The 23145-nt window shown below is 37.0% G+C and overlaps 1 protein-coding gene across 2 annotated transcripts in view; it reads left to right on the top strand.

The window, feature by feature from the left end:
* CYTIP (cytohesin 1 interacting protein) overlaps positions 1-23145 on the top strand; it is a 77910-nt gene that overhangs the window by 44127 nt on the left and 10638 nt on the right. The window contains exons 3-8 of one of the 2 annotated variants that reach the window (XM_017895086.1): positions 3275-3354; positions 12879-12928; positions 13187-13241; positions 16695-16797; positions 17005-17098; positions 20243-20312. In XM_017895086.1, the coding sequence (XP_017750575.1) occupies positions 3275-3354; positions 12879-12928; positions 13187-13241; positions 16695-16797; positions 17005-17098; positions 20243-20312 (452 nt within the window). Of the gene's footprint in view, positions 1-3097; positions 3355-12878; positions 12929-13186; positions 13242-16694; positions 16798-17004; positions 17099-20242; positions 20313-23145 lie in introns of those variants that run through there. The other variant, XM_017895085.1, reaches the window with a different exon arrangement.

The raw sequence follows: 23145 nt of genomic DNA, 5'->3' as shown, positions 1-23145 counted from the left end.
AACCTCAAATGATTCCTTAACTTCCTTATAGGCCCTATCTCTAAATACAGACACACTGAAGCTCAGGGTTTTAATGTATGAATTTTTGGGGGACACAACTTAGTCCATAGCCTTTAAAGCAGCAGAGCTAGGATTTGAATCTAAGTAGTGTGGCACTGGAACCCTGTTGTCAACCCTCTTACAGCTGCCTAAGATTTTCATAGATGATTATAAGGTTGGCTCAGTTTGTCTTGCAAACCTTTCCCACCTTTCTTTCTCTGTCCCATGTTTTAGGCATATTCCTCTCACCTGACTCTACCAAATTTCCATGTTGTAGGCCCTCAGTGTTCACCTCATTTGTACTAAAGATAAATTCCTTCCAAGGGTATTTGCATATTTATGAACACAATGTTCCAAATAAGAGGCATGCCCCACATAACAAATATTAGCTTTTAGAGCATATGGCAGATGCGACGTATTTTTAAGAGACTTTGTCCTCATCTCTCAGATCACCCCTTAGTGAAAATTGTAGCACTTTGGAATATGAGCTTGTAGTACATACATTTCCTACCAAATTAATTAATTTTTTCCTTATTAATACCACAGAACACAGTTGTTTAATTCATTTTGTTTAATGTCTACTGCTTCCACCTTTCTCTTTTTATTAACATTTATTGAACAATTTTGTATATAGGACATAAAGTATACATTTAAAGATAAATGTATACATTTAAAGATAAATTGCTTTCAAGGAATTAGACATTAGCAGAGAAACAGACTTGTATACAATTAACTAGTGACCTAACTAGAATATATTAAATCTCAAAAGAAGAATCTAAAAAATGATATGACATTTTAGAGAATGAAGTCAGATAATATAAAATAATTTTTATTTCATTTTATTTTGTGAACAGTGAGATACTCCTGAAATCTTTCGAGTACCTAGATAGGTTGATCCAATTCATTTCCAGAATCACCTCTCCAAAATAAAGAGGAGGCTGAAGGGGAAGAGAGTCTGGTCTATTATAATTTTCCTAAGGTAAATCCTAAAAGAATAGAGATGTTCTAAACAGTAGAACACCTTAGTAAGTCAAGGATTTGTTGTTTGGAAGTCACATCTCCCTTAAAAGATTACTGTTTCTCCACCCTTTATCACAAGGGACACTTTTGATCAGGATATTAGTGACTGGCATGACACAGGCAATGGCAGAACAGGGAACTGACCAATAAAAATAGACTAGGTCATAAATTTGTAATTAACAGGTGTGACCATGTTGATATGGGTTGGTTGGATGTCAGAGCTGCTTTTGACCCTTGTTTTATATCCAGAGATCCCATGATTTGAAAAATTTTACTTGTTAAACACATTTTGTGAGTTAAGTAATAAGTAAATTATTTTCCAGTTTCTTAATTGAATGATGATCTATGATTTACATCAGCTTAAGGTCAGTATAACAATGAATTGATACAATTTTAGTGATCATTTATAAAAATGGGTGAGTCAGTTGGCCTAAGTGCGTGGCCCTATATTAAGCAAATGTGTAATTTCCATTTGGCATTTTAAAATATTAAGAATAAATATTAAAAATATTTATCTAACTTTATCAAATTCCTAGGGTACAGTGGACTACTGTCGTCCATTAATAGTGTTGATTTAATTTATGTGCCTCATAGTCTGGAAGTGTTTTTAAAATCAATCTCTCTCTCTCTCTTCCTAATACACACACACACACACACATACACACACACACACCCCCCCCACATATACCTGTATACATATCTGTACATATCTATAAATACAGATTTTACGTGAATGTCTTTATAAGTGATGTATTCTTTAGTTGCCAAGGTATTTACCACTCCCTTTTGCCTTACATATTTATGTTATGCACCTGGCTTCTGAAAACATGTGTTTTTAATTTCTGATTTAGACAGTTGTACGTTTTTGGTGATATCACTTTGTCCATGTCAAAATTCAATTCCAGTATAATGAGTCATGCTGTGATAGAGTTTTAAAAATCTATAATTGGCTTCAACTTTTGAAGCACTATTAATTCAGATTTTACTATTTATATTTGGCAATTTCTACTTGAGTTGAATCCATCTTCACTTCCAGTACGCACACATTCCATTTTAGTTCAAAGATTTGCTAACTCTTTTAAATGCTAGTATTGACCTTCAGAGATTTTAAAAAGCACATTTGACTTTTTGTGCCACGTAAAACTTCTCTTGTTGACTTTTGTTTCGATTCTTCCTTTTACTTGCCTCCCCTACTCCTCCACTGAAACCAGTTCTCTCAAAACTACCTACCCCCAACCTCAGCCAAAGGAAAAAAAAAAAGCATCTGTGATCTTGAGTACTTGGTGATGGTGCCCTTGACACATATGCACATGCAGGGACCAACAGGCAACATTCTTGTGCCACCTTGGTTTGCCTGTTACCTTCCTGCCCACTCCTTTCCTCCCCTGGGACCACTTTCTGATGCTGCTCCAAAGTCTTGTCTAAGAAATGGCAACATTGTGCCCTAAATGTGCTGACTTTCCCTTCCCATTGTACTTTGTAAAGATCATGGGTAATTTTAGTACGGACGAAGTAGCAAAAGGACAACCAGAAGAATGCTGAATGGTTACAACCCCAGTGGCAGATATAATGTCTTTTTGATGAACATTAATGATCTAGGGTATACTTCAGGGAAAGTACTTTACAAGGACTTCGAGAGAGAACATTATGACCGGCACCTGTAATTCTTGCCTATATTCACAAGAACTGAATGTCCTTGTGTGCTGACTTTTGCATTGCATTGCTAATGTTAAATAAGAGAATGGATGGGAAACAAATGGTAGTGCTTGGGGACATTTTTCTATCTTCTCTAAAGAAAAAAATGGCAAATGGTGTGAATGCAACTTGCCACAAAACATAAAAGTGTAAGAGTTCCGCTGTTTGAGGTGAAAAAATACGTTTTTTTTTTTTTAATTGTAAAAATTAGCTCCAGGTTCTCTCAGGAGCTTAAAGAAAAAAAGCTTTGAGAAATGGGAGTGAATTGCAAGATAGGGTTTGTGTAACAGGTTCCTCAAACCACAGAGGTCACATGGGCTCTTTCTGCTTTGCTACTTTTGATTACTTGTCAGAGTTGTACTTTTAGCTTCCCCCATCCTGCAAGGCCACTCAACCATGTGCTAGCTGGAGTGATCTTGATTCACAATGTCTTTACAAAGGCTCCTGCAACACAGCAGCAATGGCAATTTGGCGGACTTCTGTGCTGGGCCAGCGTATAACTCTTACTCCACACTCACAGGTAGCCTTACGATGGACGATAATAGAAGGATTCAAATGTTGGCAGACACGGTGGCTACTCTACCTCGGGGACGAAAGCAGGTATGATTGCTATTTTGTACCTTTTAGAGTGTTCACGTTCTCTTGAGGGCAGAGTGATATGTTTGTCTGACTTCATACTAATAGTGATATTTTAGAGGCTTTGAAATTAGTGGCTGATTATTATGGGCGAAGGAGGTGAGATGCTCAGGGAGCTGGGTGAACCAGTCCAAAGATTTGAGACCACAATCAAACGTTTTTTTCAAGGCAAAATTAGTTTGTTTTCTCATTTGGAGAAGTGCTCAGATAAAATAAAAATCATTAAGCATAACAAACTTGAAGATGGTTTATATAGATACAACCAGTATGAGAATTAATGATCTTTTCCCCATTGTGTCTCCCTTGATCCTTTCCCTTCCATCCTCACTTGCAGTCCTTGATGGTCATTTCAGTTCATAATCAAATAAGAAATACTTTTTTTGAGGACAAATTTTGTTGACTAATTATCTTCAGCTCTAGGGCACTGGCACATACCTCATGCTATTGGAAAGTAAGATTTTTTTTTGTTTTGTTTTTTGGATAAATGAGTGCCAGATTGAATATCAGCTCACCACTTAGTGACTGTGAGATCTTGAGCAAGCCACTTGCCTCTCTAAGCTTCAGTTTCCTTTTTTCTAAAATGGAGTTAATAATAGAACCACCCTTATTGGGTTCTTATGTTGGTTAAATAAGGAACTGTGCAGTGCCTAACACAGTGGCTGGCATTCAGTGTGTGCTTATTAAATGCCAGATTGTGCCATCTTAATATTTTTATTGCAAAGTTTGTCTCTAGGGATGAAAACTCATTTGGAAAAATCTATGTCTAACTGAATTTATTTTGATTTTTTGTTCTTCAATTTCTAGCATGTAAAAAAAAATTTTTTAACTATAATACCTCTTCAGAATTTTTTAAAACGACTTGCTCTAAATCCCCAGGTACATATTTGAATTTCGATATAGCATTTCTACAGACAATATTTAGAATTGCCATAGAGCAAGAATTTTTGCACTTAAGTCTTGCATGTACATCATGTGCTTCTCTTAAGCCTTCTAAATTCAGGATTAGAGAGGTATGGCATAGTGGGAGAGACATGATCTTTTTGCAGTGATGTATATAGCTGATTCCTTGGCATTTTTCACAATGAAGATAAGGGCATAATTTTCCATGATTTGAATTATTGATCGTTCTCAATCTAAAGTGCTTTTATGATACAAACTTTAATGTAGTGATGAACATTTTATCAATCTACAACCTGTCTGAAGATAAAGCAACATGAGAAATGCCGACATCTTTTTTCAGTTTTCAGATATAAAGCAGTCAGATTTTCTTTATATTTGCCATGAAGCTATCACACTAACTATGGTTCACTTGATTAGGCTGTTTTTTTTTTTTTTTTTTTTTTTTTTTTTTTTTTTTTTTCCTGAAGAGAGTGGGTACTTTCTGAATCAGGGTGGGAACTTTCCACCCTCTATGTCCTCCATACCTGCAACCTCACTCATTTGATCTACTCTCTACCCCATGCAATTCAATGCAACAGATAGTTTCTGAGCACCTACAAGGAGACAGACGTCATGCTAGAGTAGGAGGCAAAAAGACGAGAAGGGAATGTTTTCTACCCATATACTGTTTACAATTCAGTAAGCAGAAAGAATGGGTTTTCTGCAAAGTAAAACAACATGAATACTCTCATCCAAGTGAAACATCTTTAAATATAGCCTTGGAAATAGATATTCCAGATACTGAAGGGTATTCCAGAGCAAGGGAGAAACTGAAGCTGCGGCACAGATCCTGGTGCCTGGAGGATTTTTTGTGTAACAACACAATATTAAGTGTGTCAGGAGAACCTGGTTAGTGTGTAGGAGGTGAGAGGAGACCTCAGAGCTGGGCTGCTTTACAGAACACTTGGACAACTTCTCCTGAAAAAGCTGGCACGAGGGCCACTGAACATGTTTGAGAAGTAGAGGATTTCAGGAACCTTATTGTAGAAATGTGGTGGATTAATAAGTGAGTAGAGATTAGTGGTGAGGGAGGAACTTTTGCAGTAGTTGGAGAAAGCAGAAATGGGGAAACAGAAAGGAGACTGAAAAGCTTTAATATGAAAGGAACTGAAGGTGGAGGAGTCACATCTGGTTTAAGCCAGAGTGAAGATAGCATGAACTGAAAGAAGGCAATCAGTAGGAGAGGCTAATTATCAAAGGAAGATAAAGGCAGGGATTTTGGCATATGAAATGTACGTGTGTGTGTATGTACATATGTACATGTACACATATGTACACAGGCACACATCCCCATACTAATTAATTTATGCAGATGTTCTCATCTTTTCTAGGTCTTCTCATTCCCCTTCTCTCAAATTCTTTCATGTGGTAGACTCCCCATATCCAAACAGCTTTTTCTTACTGTTGTGAGAATTGCTTTAAAAAATAGCAAAACAAAACTTCTTGTACATGATAGTTCTGATTCTGTACAATTATCATCAATGAGACTTGATGCAAGTTTATCCCAACATTTCACAATCTTCCAAATGGATGTTCATTTCCTTTAACTGGTTTTTAGAGAATAATCACCCATTTGGCACTGACTAAATTGCAGGCAACAAGATCCTTGTGAGGCAATCACATGAGCAGGTGTTTCTCTGCCTACTGTTATTTTCAACACTTTCAGGGCTGACGTCAACAGCTCATACTTCTTGTTGTTGTTGGCTTTGGTTTCTGTAAAGCTATATCTGGTTAGCTTGTAGTTTCAAATTAGTCTTCAGAATCAATTGGGTGTTTACATTCAGAATTATTTAAAAATAGATTTCTCTGTGTGCATGTCATCTCACTACCTGTACTGGTAGGAAGTGTCAGACACCCCAGTATGGCTTCTGCTTGTGAACATAGTTTAAGGCAAAAGAAAGAAAATCTTTGCAATGGAAAGCTCGATAGGAAGGAGACAGGAGGAATTAAGGACAGCATCTATCAATGGCGCCAAAGAAGTAGTGATTGTCTTACCACCCACTCTCATAACTGTAGTACGTTGCTTTTGGAAAGCAGTTTTTACAGAATGCTATAGTGAGAACCAGGGACCTGACAAACAAGTCCACAAACTTTAGTGGTACCACAGACTGACTCTCTTTTTCTCATTTTCTTTTAGTTATCACTTTATTGCTAAATAGGCAACTTCTGGAATGCTGATTTCATCTACAAGTTCAGATAGGGAATGTGTGCTCTGCTCTGGGATGTGTACACTGCTGGGCAGGGCTCTGCCCTGCAGCGGCTTTCACTGTGTGTCCAGCAGCACACCCATTAGGTGCTGTAACTCCCAATTGTCCTGAACAACACCAAAGGATTTTAATCACTTCATGACAATTTTAGGTAGAAAACTGTGTTAATTTCACTACAAAAGACTTTGAAAACTATTCTTTAATCCATATTGTGGCATGCATGATCAATATCCAATAATTTATCTTGAAGGGGTCTGTGAGCCTACAGTCAGACCTTACTTGGAAATGGCAGTATTGTATTTCGGTTTCTCCTGGCACTTAACATTAGGCAATTAAGTTCAGCTCCATTATTTTGTTGCATCTTTGAACAGTCTGTGGAGCGTTGATATCCTAACGCTCCTTATTTAAAAGGGGGTGGGAGTGGCATGGAAGAATTAGGGAGTGAGGCAGGGGACTGGAAAGGCAGCAGAGCACATAATTTTGAGGACTTTGAAACAAATACCAGTGACAAAAAACCTCACTCTTGAATCAGTAGCCTCTTGTCAGCACCCTCCCCAACACTTTCAGGAGATGAGTATATACAGTGGGGACCAAGAGGAAGTAACCCTCTGTAAGAGCCCCAGAGTGACTACTGTTTTGAATTTTGAGCTTCTCTAAGGAAGGCTGGCTATCTGGCTGAGCTGCCAATTACTCCTATCTTTCAAAAATTGACAGCTGAAGTACTGGTCTTGGTTTCCCACTGAAGAGGAACGTGTGGAATCACTGCAGAGCAGAAGAAATTAAATTTTGAATATTAATGCCTGATCTTTTAGGTCATCTGACTAAAAACAGAAGAGATCGTAAGCCCAACCCTAGGTATCAGTGTATTATGGCTAGAAAGGAGTTAAGAAGCTTTGTCTATTCAGCAGTCATAATTGAATGTGTAGTTTGCAAGCCTGCCAAATTGCTAAACCTAGATTTCTCATATTAGATAATGTGTAATAAAAGACAGCTGTTGCCAGCATATGCTGTGAATTGCACACCAGTTCCTCATTCATGATTTTTGGTGCCATCACTACAACCCTTAGAAAAGGCTCTGCCTGGGAGGGCTGTCTGGGGAACATAGACCCCACTGGTCAGATCCTTGAATAGGGCTGTTCACCCTAGGGACACGGGTGCAGGAAAGACTTTTTTTTTCCAAGGTGCAAAACCCTTGATAAGATCTTAGACACACTTCATTTCACTTTAGGCAGGTAGTTTGGTGTGTGAGGTAGGTCGAACCCTGGGAACATTCCTTTCCCAGGGAATGGAATCTGGGCTGTCAGACTCATCGCCTGAGTCTGACAGCCCAGATCACAAACAAGTAGGCTTTGTGTCAAGATGTGGCACGTGTCAGAGAATTTGACGGTACTTAATTTATTTAAATTGTTTTTTGTTTAAGTGTTAGGTGCTTGAAACAGCCTCTTAGCTAATACAGAATGGAAACTAATTTGTAATTTGACTTAATCTGACTTTTGGTGTTGCTGATAACCCAAATCAGTCAGTCCACAGGAATTGAAAATCTGCTATGTTTCTCATGTTGTGCTAGACAAATATTTTCATCTTTAACTAGTCAATTAGCTAGATAGAAAGGTTAGAAGTAGAGTGGTAGGGGAAATATCTATAGAGGTTTCAGGTCTGTCCTGTGGTTTAAAAGATTTTACGTTTGAATCTATCCAGAATGACTTTTGATTCAAAAGACAGGTTGGATGAAATCTTGAAGTTCCTAATAGATGCATTGATTTCTGGCATAGTAAAAGGGCATTTAAAATTGACAAGGTGCAAAATTTTACTAATAATTTATTAATTCTTACCACCATTCATCCACTTAGCAGTTATGTACTGAGGCACTACTATAATTGTTTTCTATTAGTACTTTTTCTATACTTCTTGTTTTGGATTGAATTTTTTTTGTTCTTGTCTGTTTTCTTTCATTGTAACTTTTTTGATTTTTAAAATTTGTATTTATTTAGTTGATATATAACATACATACTCATGGTATACACAGTGATGTTTTGATACATAGAATATATAGTGATCAGATCAGGCTAATTAGCAAATCCATCATCTCATACAATGATCATTTCTTCGTTTTGGGACTGTTGAATATCCTCCTTCTAACTATTTGAAACTAGTACATGATATACTATTGTTAACTATAGTTAGCCTACAGTATAGAGCACTAGAACTTATTCTTCCTATCTAGCTGTAATTTTGTATCCTTTAAAAAATGTGTCCCTATCCATTTCTTCCCCCAACCCTTCCCAGCCTCTAGTATCCTCTGTTCTACTTTTTACTTCTATGAGATCAACTTTTTTTTAGCTTCCACATATGAGTGAGAACATGTGGTGTTTAACTTTCTATTCCTGGCTTATCTCACTTAACATAATGTCTTCCAGTTCAATCCATGTTGCTGTGAATGACAGGATTTCATTCTTTTTTATGGCTGAATTGTATTCCATGGTGTATATATACCACATTTTCTTTATCCATTCATCTGTTGTTGGACACCTAGGCTGATGCCATCTCTTGGCTATTGTGAATAGTGCTGCAATAAACATGGGAGTGCAGATGTCTCTTCGATATAATGATTTCCTTTCCACTGGATGAATTCCCAGTAGTGGGATTGTGGGATCATATGGTAGTTCTATTTGTAGTTGTTTGAGGGACCTCCATACTGTTCTCCATAGTGGCTGCACTAATTTACATTCCCACTAACAGTGTATAAGAGTTCCCTTTTCTCCTTATCTTCACCAGCATTTATTATTCATTGTTGTTTTGATAATAGCTATCCTAACTAGCATGAGATGATACCTCATTATGGTTTTAATTTCCATTACCCCAATGATGAGTGATACTGAGCATTTTTCATATATTTGTTAGCCATTTGTATGTCCTTTCTTTCTTTTCTTTCTTTCTCTCTCTCCCTCCTTCCTTCCTTCCTTCCTTCCTTCCTTCCTTCCTTCCTTCCTTCCTTCCTTCCTTCCTTCCTTCCTTCCTTCCTTCCTTCTCTCTCTCTCTCTCTCTCTCTCTGTTAATTTGAGATGGAATCTCACTCTGTTGCCAGGCTGGAGTGCAATGGCATGATCTCAGCTCACTACAATCTCTGCCGCCCGGGTTGAAGTAATTCTTACAACTCACCTTCCTGAGTATCTGGGATTACAGGCACCTGCCATCATGCCCGGCTAATTTTTGTATTTTTGTAGAGACGGGGTTTCACCATGTTGGCCAGGCTGGTTTTGAACTCCTGACGTCAGTTGATCCACCCTCCTCGGCCTCCCAAAGTGCTGAGATTACAGGTGTGAGCCACCATGCCCAGTCTTGTATGTCTTCCTTTGAGGAATGTCTGTTCAGATCATTTGCCCATTAAATTTTTTTTTTTTTTTATCTTGAGGTATTTCAGTTCATTATGTATTCTGGATATATAAATGAGTAGTTTGCAAATATTTCCTTCCATTCCACAGGTTGTCTTTTCACTCTGTTGATTGTTTGCTGTGCAGAATCTTTTAAATTTAATATAACCCATTAGTTTATTTTTGCTTTTGTTGCCTGTTTTTTGAAAGTCTTATTCTTAAAATTTTTTCCCAGTCCAATGTGCTGAGGCATTTCCCCTATGTTTTCTTCCAGTAGTTTTATTGTCTCAGGTTTCACATGAAGGTTTTGATCCATTTATTCATTTTCAGTTGATGTCTGTATAGAGTGAGAGGTATGGTCTAGTTTCTTTCTTCTGCATATGGATATACAGTTGTCTGTTTTCTTTCATTTTTAAATCTTGCTACATATTTAAGATTTTTAAATTTTACTTTATGCATTTTAGTGATTATCCTTGAGTTTTTCCATGATATTGAATTTAAGAAAGGACAATGTTGAAGACTATCTTTACATATTTCTCCTGAACTTGAATATTTAACTTGGCTCTTCAACCACCTCAGATTCTTCCACTTTCATTTAGTAGTTTATATATTTTTATCTATTTCTCTGTTTTTAAGTTTCCATTCTATTCCAGGCCCTGTGCTGGGCATTGAGGCAGAAAGTAAAACAAATAACATTCCCCAAGAGGCCCAAATCACACAGATGATTATGTACAGATGTGAAGTATTTGATCCAGTATGCATTTCATATAAATATATACATATATGTATACATATATATAGCTTTCTCTATATGGATATTTGAATAATATGAATACTGATAGCAAGAGTAATATTTTAAAAATATAAGCCCTTATTTGTGGAGATATAAGATACTTTTTTAATAAAAAGAATAAAAAAATCCCTAGTTATGATTATATAATTTGAATTAAGGGTGGAAAACAAGCAGCTGAAGATGATAAAAATAGATTAAGAAGATATGAGTACGGCTGGGTGCGGTGGCTCAAGCCTGTAATCCCAGCACTTTGGGAGGCTGAGACGGGCGGATCACGAGGTCAGGAGATGGAGACCATCCTAGCTAACATGGTGAAACCCCGTCTCTACTAAAAAATAAAAAAATTAGCCGGGCGAGGTGGCGGGCGCCTGTAGTCCCAGCTACTCGGGAGGCTGAGGCAGGAGAATGGCGTAAACCCGGGAGGCGGAGCTTGCAGTGAGCTGAGATCCGGCCACTGCACTCCAGCCTGGGCGACAGAGCGAGACTCCGTCTCAAAAAAAAAAAAAAAAAAAAAAAAGAAAAGAAAAGAAAAAAAAGAAAATATGAGTACAATATAAGGGAGAGACTGAGAATGCTTGGAAATATCAAGTTTGTGGCTCTCTTCTGCAAGGAGGCCCACTAGATGAATAGTTACTATCCTTGTTAACGGTACATACGAAGTACAAAATCAGGTTACAACAAACCATACCAATCCTTGTAGGCATTCCACAGTTAGTGCTTATAAACTGAAAAGAGTTACTTTTTAGCAAGACTAGGGAATCTTTTTGGGTCTGAGCAATCTATTTCAGTCTTCATTGCAACATAAGTGAGTTGAAGCCCAGAACTAACAATAGAGGAAAATATAATTAATTTACAGCAAATTGGCAAGAAGAGATCACCTCTCTATAACATTAAGCTTACGGACTGGTGGCTGAATTCTTAACACTGGTCCCTTCCAGGAAATGTGTGAAAATGCTGGCATTTGGTACCTGGTAATGCAAATTTCCCACAGTGGTGTAGGCTTCACTCCTAATGAATGTCTTAATAAGCATTTCATTTGTGTAACTTGTCACATAAGCATTAATATCTTCTACATATTTTCCCCCTTCTAGTTTTCATCCTTTCCTTATTTTATTTTGCTTTGTCTGGACTGACTATGCATTGATCTCTTGATATTTTGTGTGTTCATTTATATATGACAGCCATTTCAGGTTGACAATTAAAAACCCTGGGTTAGCTAGTAGCTTATGTGTTGGGCTCTTGAACCAACACTTGAGAATAGGGCTAATAAACATTTTCTGGACAAAGAAACAAACAAACAAACCAAAAAAAAAAAAAAAAACACAAAAACTGCTGCAATTTTCCTAAAGATTAAGTTGTCACCTTTTGTTGATGCTGCTTCTGTTTACAGCGGTAGAATGTGTCCTGAAAGCTTATGTTTATATGATCTTTTCTGAAAGTGCAGAGGAATGAAGGTGATATTATTTATACCATTTATACTATTCTGAGGTTTCTTTCCTTTCTTGGCTGGAAATTTCACTTCAGTCTTCCAAAACTACTATAAAAATAAATCATAAGCAGAAATGAGGTTTTGAGTTCCTGGTTTTACCTGAATTGTGTGTGTGCGTTGATGGTTTAGAGATTACTTTATCCTACTAAAAACAGTAACATGTTGAATTATTATAGTAAACACAGTCATTTCATCATCATCTTCAAAAACTGTAAAGTATTTGGGTTTCATATGCCATTCTACGTATGCTATTTTTCTTTGGATTTCAGTGTGATTACAAATTGCTATGGTTAATCTTTCAGAGGCTGTTTTAAATACAGACCAGAGAGGAAGTTCTCTTTGGGAGCTTTGGAGTTTTGCCACATTATATTAACTCTTTTGCCACATTGTATTACTATCTAAGCCTCTTTCAATCTTTTAATTGGAATGCCTAGAATCCTGTCTCCCTACTCTCCTCTGCTGTCACTAGAGAATGTAGAGAATGGAAATGGCTGGCTTTATGCAACAATTTCCCAGGAGCTGGGCCAAAGAAGGTGGTAAAGAACGGGGTGTGTGTGTGTCAGTGTGTGTGTGTGTGTGTGAGAGAGAGAGAGAGAGAGAGAGAAAGAGAGAGAGAGAGAGAGATTTAGAACATTTTACAGTGTATCTTGAAGACCCTGGGATAACTATATGCTTTTTGTATTTTTCAGCTTGCTTTGACCAGATCAAGTTCTTTAAGTGACTTTTCCTGGTCTCAAAGGTAAAGAGATTGAATTATTTTTTGTCTCTCCCAAAATATTTAGGAACACAGCTCTCCAGACTGTTTCTTTCTCTCTCTCCCTTTCTCTCTCTCTCTCTCTCTCACACACACACAGACACACACACAGAATCTTACATACTACAATTTACATAAATGTCAGTTATTTTTAATTGTGACAGTTATTTTTAATGATAAATCTGTGCCAAATGTGATACTTTAATTTTCATGCAGTTTCTTTTTTAAACATTTTTATTACAGAAAGCTTGTTACTGTGGAGAAGCAGGATAATGAAACATTTGGATTTGAAATTCAGGTGGGCAGTTTTCACATTTTCTAGATTTCCAAGGAAGAAAGTGGCATTGGTAGTGTCATGTTATGTGCAAAGAAATAATGAAGTTAGGATTAGAGAATGATGGAGTCTATGATTTTATTCAGTGTGTGCTTGTTTGGGGGTAGTTTTTCAGTGTGTTGAGTATTATTAAGGAAGGAAAACATTGAAGATGATAACATAAAACCCCCGAGATATGTTCAACAGTTTGTGTTTAGTTACTTCGGTCTTCCCTTAAGTCCCAGACTGATCAGAAACGGTTGGTATCAGCCAGGTCTTAGATAAGAGAGTGAAATACATTTTACAGATGTGCATTTGATATATTTGCATTTTGAATGTGTTTTGCATAATCATATTGTTATACTGTATATCAGATTTTAAATATTTACTTTGGCATTCAAGAGACACTCGAAAGACTATACATCTGTGTATATGGAATGCATATATTCATGGATAGCTCCTGGTGCGTTTTGCTGCTAAAGAGTTCATATTGTACATGATGAGAAACTTGTAGCTTTTTTTTCCTAATGACAATGCTTTATAATTGTTATTTGAAACACTTGAGAACATTTGGCTCTACTTGCAGATTGCCTCATGCTGTAGGAAATTTTTAAGTCTTTATAAGTTTCAGCATAATTGCCTAAGAATTTCATTGCTTATTTGCTGTCTGCTTTTTCATGAACACATTTGTAAAGTGGGTGAGGTAGGTCAAATGAAATCTAACCCAATTAAGTGTGACAGTAGTAGCTTAAGCATTTCTGGTTTTTTTTTTCATAGTACGTTTGCATGTCTTTTGGATGTGTTTTGCATAATCATATTCTTACACTCTATATCAGATTTTAGATCTTAGCTTTAGTGCTGCTTTCAGAAAACTTTGGTGTGATATCAGCCCCACAATTGGAAAGTCAGTGTGTATTTTAAGATTAGGAACAGGAAACTGCTAAGTAAAACATGTTTTATGAGTAAAGAAACAAAATGGAACTCTAGCTGCAATGAAGACAGAGAAGGCACTTTGAAAAGAGGATTGCTTCCACTTTCTGAACTCTTCTACTTTTAAATTTGGTGAAATCTGTAATTCACTACAGTAATTGTTGAAATCTATTAGGTTTTAGAAGCATAGTACTCCCTCTTATTCCCCAGTCGTATGAACTACGCCCTATTCTGTTGTAGAGACACTGCTTTTTGTCACTGCCTCTTTTTAAAGGAGAATTATCCTCAAGGATGTGCAGCAGTGGCTACTGAAAACAGGACGAAAGACTACTCGCCTGTCTTTATTTTTCTTACACTGCTATAATATATGTATATTATATGTCACTACTTTCTTAAGTTTTTCTCCCATACCATAAACACTTATTCTGCATGCAGCAAGAGTCAAAACTATGTCAGACCACAACACCAGCGAACCTTTGTAGATCAACATGAACTAAGGGCACCTCTAAATGGCAGCATGCATGTGTTATCTCTGCGATGCAGGAACCCACACTCCTGCAAATTCCCTCTGGTATATGCTCCCCATTGTCAAATACACACCGTAATCTATTCCCTAGTACTCATCAGATTGGCAGCAGTCAACAAATAGGAGACATGCTTCTGGGAACTTTTTGAAAATCAGATAGAATCTCATGTACCCATATTGTGCATGCAGTGTGAGTAAGTATTTGGGATGTGGCCTACTAGAGGAATGACACTTTGGAAGAGACCAGATCCATGGTTCTCCATGGGAGCTAGTTTTATGCTGCTTATGAGAATCATGCAGCCCGATAGGAATGCAGACTTTGGACTCATGCACACCTGAATTCATGTCCTCTCAATGACTGTCTTATGGGGTCCTTAGGAGTTTTAAATGAAACAATACATGCAATGTACCTAGTGATGTGCCTGGTACCAATAGAAGATCCACAAATGACAGGTAATAGAATGAATGTCACTGGGCATGAGAAAGGACAACGAGATCTTTGTGTCTCTAAGAAATGCAGGTGATCATTGTGTCACTGATCCCTTAGTAGGAGCTAGAAGACTGGATAAGGGAGAGAAGTATCCAATTAATACTTTCTGTAGCTTTGGGGTTTCTGTTTTTTTCTGTGTCTAACTACCAAATTTTACACCCAATGTGAACATATATGGAGGTGCCAGTTACATAAATCAACATGTTTCCACTGCACTGTACTCACTTTGATCTCTGGGAATGGAGGGTAGAGTCTCACTGCTAATGAGAATTGTTAGAACAGTGGTTTCCCAAAGGAGTGTCAGTTATATCTTTTGTTCATGTACCACATGAACTAGTTCAGTCTTTCATCTCCAGAAGGGTCTAGGCTGTACTGAGAAGACACCTGGCAGGAAAGCTGTTAATGAAGTTTCTGACATAGATGGGAACAGAGTGCATGATCTTTTAAAGTCCCTTCCACCTTTAAGATATGGGGATTCTAAGTGCCTTATAGATTAGATAGAACTCCTTTAGAGGTGAACAGATCCAAATTTCTAGAAGTTGCTTGCATGTGGCTGACTTGTGGTGCCTCAGGGATTATTGAATAAGAAAGAATGAACATCAGACATTAACTTTTTCCCAAGGAAGTAGTACTTTAATGTAGCTTAATTTTAGGAATCAGATGTTTAAAAGACGTACCCTACTCAGAACACTGATTTTGCTTCTAAGTGGGACTAGACTTCATAATTTAAATGTGTGAAAAAAAGAAAATTATATTTGTTATAGGTCATTGGGACACTATATCTAGCAAACATTTATTCAGTGTTTTGGTATAATTAAAAATAAAAAAAACCCACCACCACCAAACTTCTTGTGCCTAATTGAGGCAAGAGTGGAAGCTTAACTTTTTCTAATTTAGTCGGGTGACTAATGAACCGGTGAGGATTCAGGACAGGCATACCAGAGGGTGCTCAGAAATGAAGGTAATTGAGTCAATTATAGTACTTTTGAATAAATGCAGGGCAGATTGTCATTATGTGCAGAACTCTGATTTAAAATAATCATTGTTGGCATGTCTCCTTGCTGCATGTGTACAATTTCATACTCCTATAATGAGTGTTTTAGCTTGGGAGAACCACATAGGGATTTTTCTCATTGCACTTGGCCATCGTTGTTTTATCCCATTGGGAAATGAGAAACTCAATTTTTAAAAATAAATATGTAATTATGACAGCATCAGGTGATATCTTGGGCTTGAAAATATAAAATCTTGAGCCACTTTCATTTCACTTTCTTTCTTGTGACAGATGTCTTTATGAATGGAGTTGGCTACAGATTGTCTGGTAGAATTGCAAAATTGATACCTTGATTCAGTTTATAGTGGAAATCCTTTCCAAATTGTCCTTTGGACTTACCTGTTATACTGCTTAATGATAGTTGACATCATTTTAAATTTTGGCAAACAGATGTTGAGGTTGTTAAATAGTAACTATATATCACCTTAATTTTTACAGTCTTACAGTCCCCAGAATCAGAATGCCTGCTCCTCGGAAATGTTCACTTTGATATGCAAAATACAGGAGGACAGCCCAGCTCACTGTGCTGGCCTGCAAGCTGGTAACTTAAATTTTTGCTCATGTTAGGAATCGTTTAAATAGAAAGAAAATAAAATGTTTTGAGAGTGAAGGTCAGGATGTATTCGTTGCTTTGAGTTTTCTTGGCTCCTTTATGTTTTTAAGACTTGGAGCTGCTTGTTTCATTTGCATGTCAGGAGGTATTATTTAACTAACCAACATAACACTCATTTTTCTTGGCATCTCCCAGGTGATGTCCTTGCAAATATCAATGGTGTGAGCACGGAAGGTTTTACCTACAAACAAGTCGTTGACCTGATCAGATCGTCTGGAAACCTGCTAACGTAACTATCTGTCTAGTTCCCATGGGGCTTCAAAATGTTATGTTTTCTCATAATGCCTGATGAGTGAATAAATAGGCTTTTTGTTCAGCATCACAAGACAGGGGGAGGCAGTGCACTGGAGCTTTAGAGTGGGGTACAAATATTATCAGTTCCTTTTGTTTCTCAAGATTCCTCACACTTGAACATACTGTCAACATCTGAAGTCAGAGGACATCAATATCCCAAATGTCTGTGTGGGAAGGATGGCCTTTAAAATGTATTTTTTTACGTTAAATTCAATTAAACTGGCACACATTCTCTTTAAACTGGGAGGAACTGATCCAATTTTCATGGTTGATATAATCCTGTGTAGCTAAAACAAATAAAAGGTCAGAAGGGCTGAGTTTTTCCTCTTATGTGACAAGCCACCTGTTTTTCTCTTCTAGTGTTCCATTTGGAAAGGAAGAATAGTCTGTTCAACCCTCCCCACCCTGAAACACACATACTCACACCATGTGTTCCAAATATTCCAAACTTTTGTTTTTTTTGAGATGGAGTCTTGCTCTGTCATCCAGGATGGAGTGCAGTGGCACGATCTCGGCTCACTGCAAACTCCGCCTCCCGGGTTCAGGCCATTCTCCTGCCTCAGCCTCCCGAGTAGCTGGGACTACAGGAGCCCGCCACCACACCCAGCTAATGTTTTGTATTTTTAGTAGAGACGGGGTTTCATCGTGTTAGCCAGGATGGTTTCGACTTCCTGACCTTGTGATCTGCCCGCCTCGGCTTCCCAAAGTGCTGGGATTACAGGCATGAGCCACCGTGCCCGGCCCCAAACTTCTTGATAGAACAGTGGCTTTCCCAGTTAGAGGTCTGACTGATTATTCTACCATAACAATACTAGCACCTAATAAAATCTTATTAGGATAGTTAAATGATGAAATTCGCTCATTCATTAAAATCATATTTATTGAGCAAATACTATGTTTCCAGCTCTGCGATAGGCTCAGGAGAGACCAAGATAAAGACTCTCTTCGTACATTAATAATTATGGAAGGAAATGGCTCAGAAAAGCCTGAAATTTAAGTAATGTTTATATTTCAGTTATTAATAACTACTATGAGAAAAGTACAAAACAGCAATGGCCTGTCATGCTGGGTGAGGAGGCTGCTAGTTTGGCTTAGATGTGTAAAGTGGTCTTTTCTGGGGAGGCGATATTTGAGTTGAGATCTAAATGAAGAGAAGGATGGTCAAATGAACTCCAGGTAAGAGCACTTCAGGCAAAGAGAGAGGGCTCTGAGTTCTCAAAATGGGCTTGGCATGTACAAGGGAAAGAAAAAAAGACAGTATAATTGGTAGTTGATGGATTAGAGAAAGTATAATAAGAAATGAAGCCAGAGAGTTGGCCTGGGGACAGACCATGGATCCCTTTGGCCATGCCAACAAGTTTGGGTTTTATTCTGATTGAGGTGGGTCCTATGTTGTCTCATTTATTCTTCACAGCCACCCGTGAGGTTAATTTTATTCCTATTTATAGATGAAGTGCCTGAAGCTTAGAGAGGGCTTAGTTAAGTTCACATAACCAGTAAGTGATACGGTTGGGATCTGACCACCTGCTCTGGATGCCAGGATCTGTCCTTTTCAGCTATGGCTGCTCCTTGGAAGCTGCCAGTAGAAAATCTGCTGGATCCTCTTCAGTGATTCTGGTCTAAAACTTCAAAGGATGCTTTGGTTGTTTGTGAGAGTAGATATGAAAGATGGTGGTGGTAACAAATTGAGTCCATCTCTATAGGTCCTGTGAGTTCAGGGTAAAGGATGAGGCGTTCTTGCTCTAGAGAACCCTGGATCCAAAGGAGAGGAACCGTGCAGAGTCTGAGGGGAACTGCTGGTGGTTAGAGTCAGAAAGCATGTTCCACGTGGGTGAAGAGGGTAGATCATAGGTAAATAGGGGTGGTAGGTGGAGGTAACTGTTGGAAATTCAGGAAAATAGGAGACAGTCTGTGCAAATACTGAGCAAAATGGCCAAATCAATGGTTGCAGTTTTGCCCATACACATCTATTGCTTCAGCAGGTCAAATTGACATTCGATCCCAATGAAACAGATTCATATGGATTCCCATTATTTCTCAGAGAGTCAACATCACCTTAAGGAGAAAACAGAGAGCATTTGGCTTGCTACCACCTGATTATCCCTAGCACGATGCTATTAGAAATAGAGGAAAACTGATCTCCATATTTAATGCTTTTACTATGTCTTGAAAAATTCCTTGTATCTTTATAGAGTTACAGCTTAATTACAAGAAGGAACCTGAACCAACACTTTAAAAATTGGTGTGTGATTCACAAATGAAATTTTAAAATCATATTCAGATTGATGGTTTAGTAGTCAAAATAAAAGCCTTTAACTTGAACACACAGAACAAATCAAATCACTCAGAATGGAACAAGTATTTTATTTTTAGAAATGTGTATGGTGTAGGAAGAACAGAACACTGGTAAGTCGATAATTCTAGGATTAGAGTTTGTAAACTAAATGTTTTGAGATGAAAGAATCATATGAAGGTTATTATCTCATGATAGTTGTACTTCTGTTTCTTCTAGAACCAAAATTATAAGGAGATTTACAGAGGTAAAGGCTCCTAGAATCCGAGGGAGGAAAGGATTTCTCCCTCTTTCAAGAAGTAGCATGTTAATTCCATGGTTGTGAAAGTCCCTAGTGCCTATTGTTTCTGTTGTTGTGCCCCTTGTGTTCAGCATGGTTTCTAGAATCTGGTACATAGTAGATGCCCAATAAATGTTTACCAAGTGAGTAAGGTCATTCAGCTCATCCTCACAAGAACAGATTCTAGTAGAGAGCAGCCATCATTGTCACATAGTGACTTCTATAAAATAAGCTACAGTTTACAAATTAACTAGGATCCTTTCTTATAGCCACCTTCTCAAGGGGAGTTTTCCCCCATTTTCTTTCTCTGAATGTTATCAGAAGATTTGGCTTTGGTCCAGCTACTCGAAGTGCCATGAGAACTGTAACATTTATATTTCGTTTTTAGTATAGTATAGTGTGTGCTCAAAGTGTAGTACTCCATAATATGGTACTTATTTAAATGAATCACTCATGTTACTCACTCCCCACCTTCTTCTTCTTTTTATTTTTTTTTCTTAAAACAGGATAGAGACTCTTAATGGAACAATGATTCTGAAAAGAACAGAGCTTGAAGCAAAGCTGCAGGTTTTAAAGGTAATTTAATTTAATGCAGCGAGACACATTTTTCATCCTTGAATGTGTGAGTGGTAAAATAAAGATCTATTTGAGGAACTGAGATAGCCCTTGAAAAAGAAATGTCGTGATGAATCTAAACTGCTGAATTATCAAGAGCCGCACAATTACCTTCGGAGGAATATCAAATTCTGCAAATCAGTGTAAATCACTTTCTTCCTTCCTCCTTCTGTGTGTCTATGAGGCTCAGAAAGGCAACAGGAAGGCACGCCACTTGAACTCTTCATTAGTGCACCTGTGATCTCTGTTGATTTACATTTTGTTTGGAATTAAAACGAAAAAGGTCATTATTTTCCCAAGTGTGTTGGAGGCCCTGGGTTTTTCACTTTTTCCATGTCCTCTTTTGGAGTCCTTCTCTTCTGCCTCATTCTTAAAACAAAAACCTTGTCCGTCCAATCCTGTGACTGTCCTTGAATCTGCTTTCATTGGCAAATACACTAGCAACTTCAAAGGAGGAAGAAATTAGCATCCAAGAGATAGTAAATAATGCAGGATGTTCAGTGAAAATTCCCTGGGATGGCTTTTTGAGGCTTTTAAAAATCTCAGTTCTCTGGGCTGATGCGGGTCTCCTAAGCCATGAAGTCCAGACCCTCACTCATGCATCTGAGTTATAGTTCGGAAGACCTCTCTGTTTGTCTCAGTGACCTCTGCATCCCAATCTCCCCCTTGCAGAGAGACGAGGTAGCCAATCTGAGCAGAGACTGTAGTTTACTATAGGCAGGTTGCTTACTTTGGCTTTATTTAGCAACAGCTGAAATTTATTAGTTTTCTTCATGAAATATGAGCTTATTAATTATTGAGTCCAAGAGAGTGGATTTTATTTTGTATCTTTTTCTTCCTCCACATCCAATTCATCAACAAGTCTTGCTTTCTTCGTCAACATTGTTTTGGATACTCTTGCCACTGTGCTTATCTCTGTGGTTTGTTGAATCAATTTATAAAATTCCTTGAAAAAACCTCTGCTCCAATTTTGATAGGAATTGAATTGTGTTTATAAAATAAATGAGAGCAATTAAAATCTTTACGGCTTTCACTTTTCTCACTTTGAATTCAGGATCTCAATCTGTTTATTCAGATCTTTCATGGACTTAAAAAATATTGTGTAATTATCTTCCTATATTTTTACATGTCTTTTATTACATTCATTCTTGTTTACTTCCTCATTGTTCTTGCTATATTAATCTTTTAAATTTTCAGCCACTTATTGCTAATGATTTTGTTTAAATTTTTAAAAATTCAGTTTTGTTGAACTCCCTTTATTCTAATAATATTTTTTATAGATTTCCTTATGTGTTCCATATAGGTTTCTTATCATTTGCAGATAGTAAAATTTTGTGCCCCTTTAGCTCAATTATTGAAACTAATTTATTTTTCCTCTCCTATAGCATTGGCTAGGATCATCAATATATTGTAAATAATGATAATCTTATTGTTGACTTGAAAGAAAACATTTCTAAGATTTTTGTTACTACATTTTTATGAGGAGTAAACAATGCTTCATATTATATTTGAATTTAAAGTTAATTTGTTTTTGCAAAAGAAAGATAATCTTAGTGAACATCTTTTTTGAAAAGTTTAATTTTTTCACCTTTTCTTAGAAAAAAGAAATATTGAAAACAAGAATGAAAACTAGGGTTATATTCTATGGAATAAAGTACTAACTTGCACAAATCATTATTTCCTTCCTTTAAGCAATTTCTATTCTTTGCATGTTTTTGTCTTAAGTTTTAATGTACATACTTACCAATATATGAATTTTTCAGTATCTCCATCCTCTTCCAGAACATCATGAGCACCATACAATGTTTAAAATGCCCATTTAAGACCCTATATTCCTTATTATACTTACTTTAGAGAATTTGTATCAATTTTTTAAAGTACAAAATACAGATTTTTGTTCTATAGCTGGTAGTGAAGAAATACATCAACTTGTACCTTTTGATATGTTTGCTGTTGTTTGTTGCATTCTACTCCTTACCTCTAGGTTTACTTTCTATCCTGCTTTAGTACTTCTTTCTGTGGGGGTAAGTAGATTTTTGTTGAAAATGTTTTATTTCACTGCTACTGTTGGAAGAGAGTTTTGATAGGTAATTGAATTATTCTAAGTAGGTGTTTAATTCCCTTAGCACTTTGAATATATTACTTCTTTAATATTTTTGTTGATGAGAGAGCTCCTAATTATTTTTGGCAGGTAATCTATATTTTCTGCTAAAGGTTTTAATGTCCTTAATTCATCCAGAATAAATTTGTATATATTATGAGGTATGGGGAAAATTCCAATTTAATTTTTTTCCATATGAATAACCAGTTCTTCCAGTAGCATTTATTTTGTAGTCTCCCTTTCCCCTTCAACTGACTTGCAGTAAAACCTCTATTTTTAAGCAAGTTCCACATATGCATGGATTTGCTGATAGGCTTTCTAATATGATCCATGGGTCAATTTGTTTATCCCAAACTGTTTATAATAAATCTTGATATCACATTGGGCACAGTTATTCTTGGTCCTTTGATCATCTATATAAATTATAAAAGCAGATTATATGTAAATAAATGTTGGTGTTTTGATTGATATCAAATTTTATTTATCTATTTTTGGAGACAACGTCTCGCTCTATTGCCCTTGCTGGAGTGCAGCAACGTGATCATAGCTTACTATAGTCTCAAACTCTGGCTCAAGCAATTCTCCTATCTCAGTCTCCTGAATTGCTGGGATTACAGGCCTGAGCCACCATTCCTGGCTCTGATCACACACTCTCTCTCTCTCTCTATATATATATAAAAATAAAATAATTAT

Source organism: Rhinopithecus bieti, unplaced genomic scaffold (assembly GCF_001698545.2).
Source record: "Rhinopithecus bieti isolate Rb0 unplaced genomic scaffold, ASM169854v2 scaffold_25748, whole genome shotgun sequence".
Lineage (NCBI taxonomy): Eukaryota > Metazoa > Chordata > Mammalia > Primates > Cercopithecidae > Rhinopithecus > Rhinopithecus bieti.
Note: the sequence above shows the minus strand (reverse complement) of the source record. Positions and strands in the feature narration are given on the sequence as shown.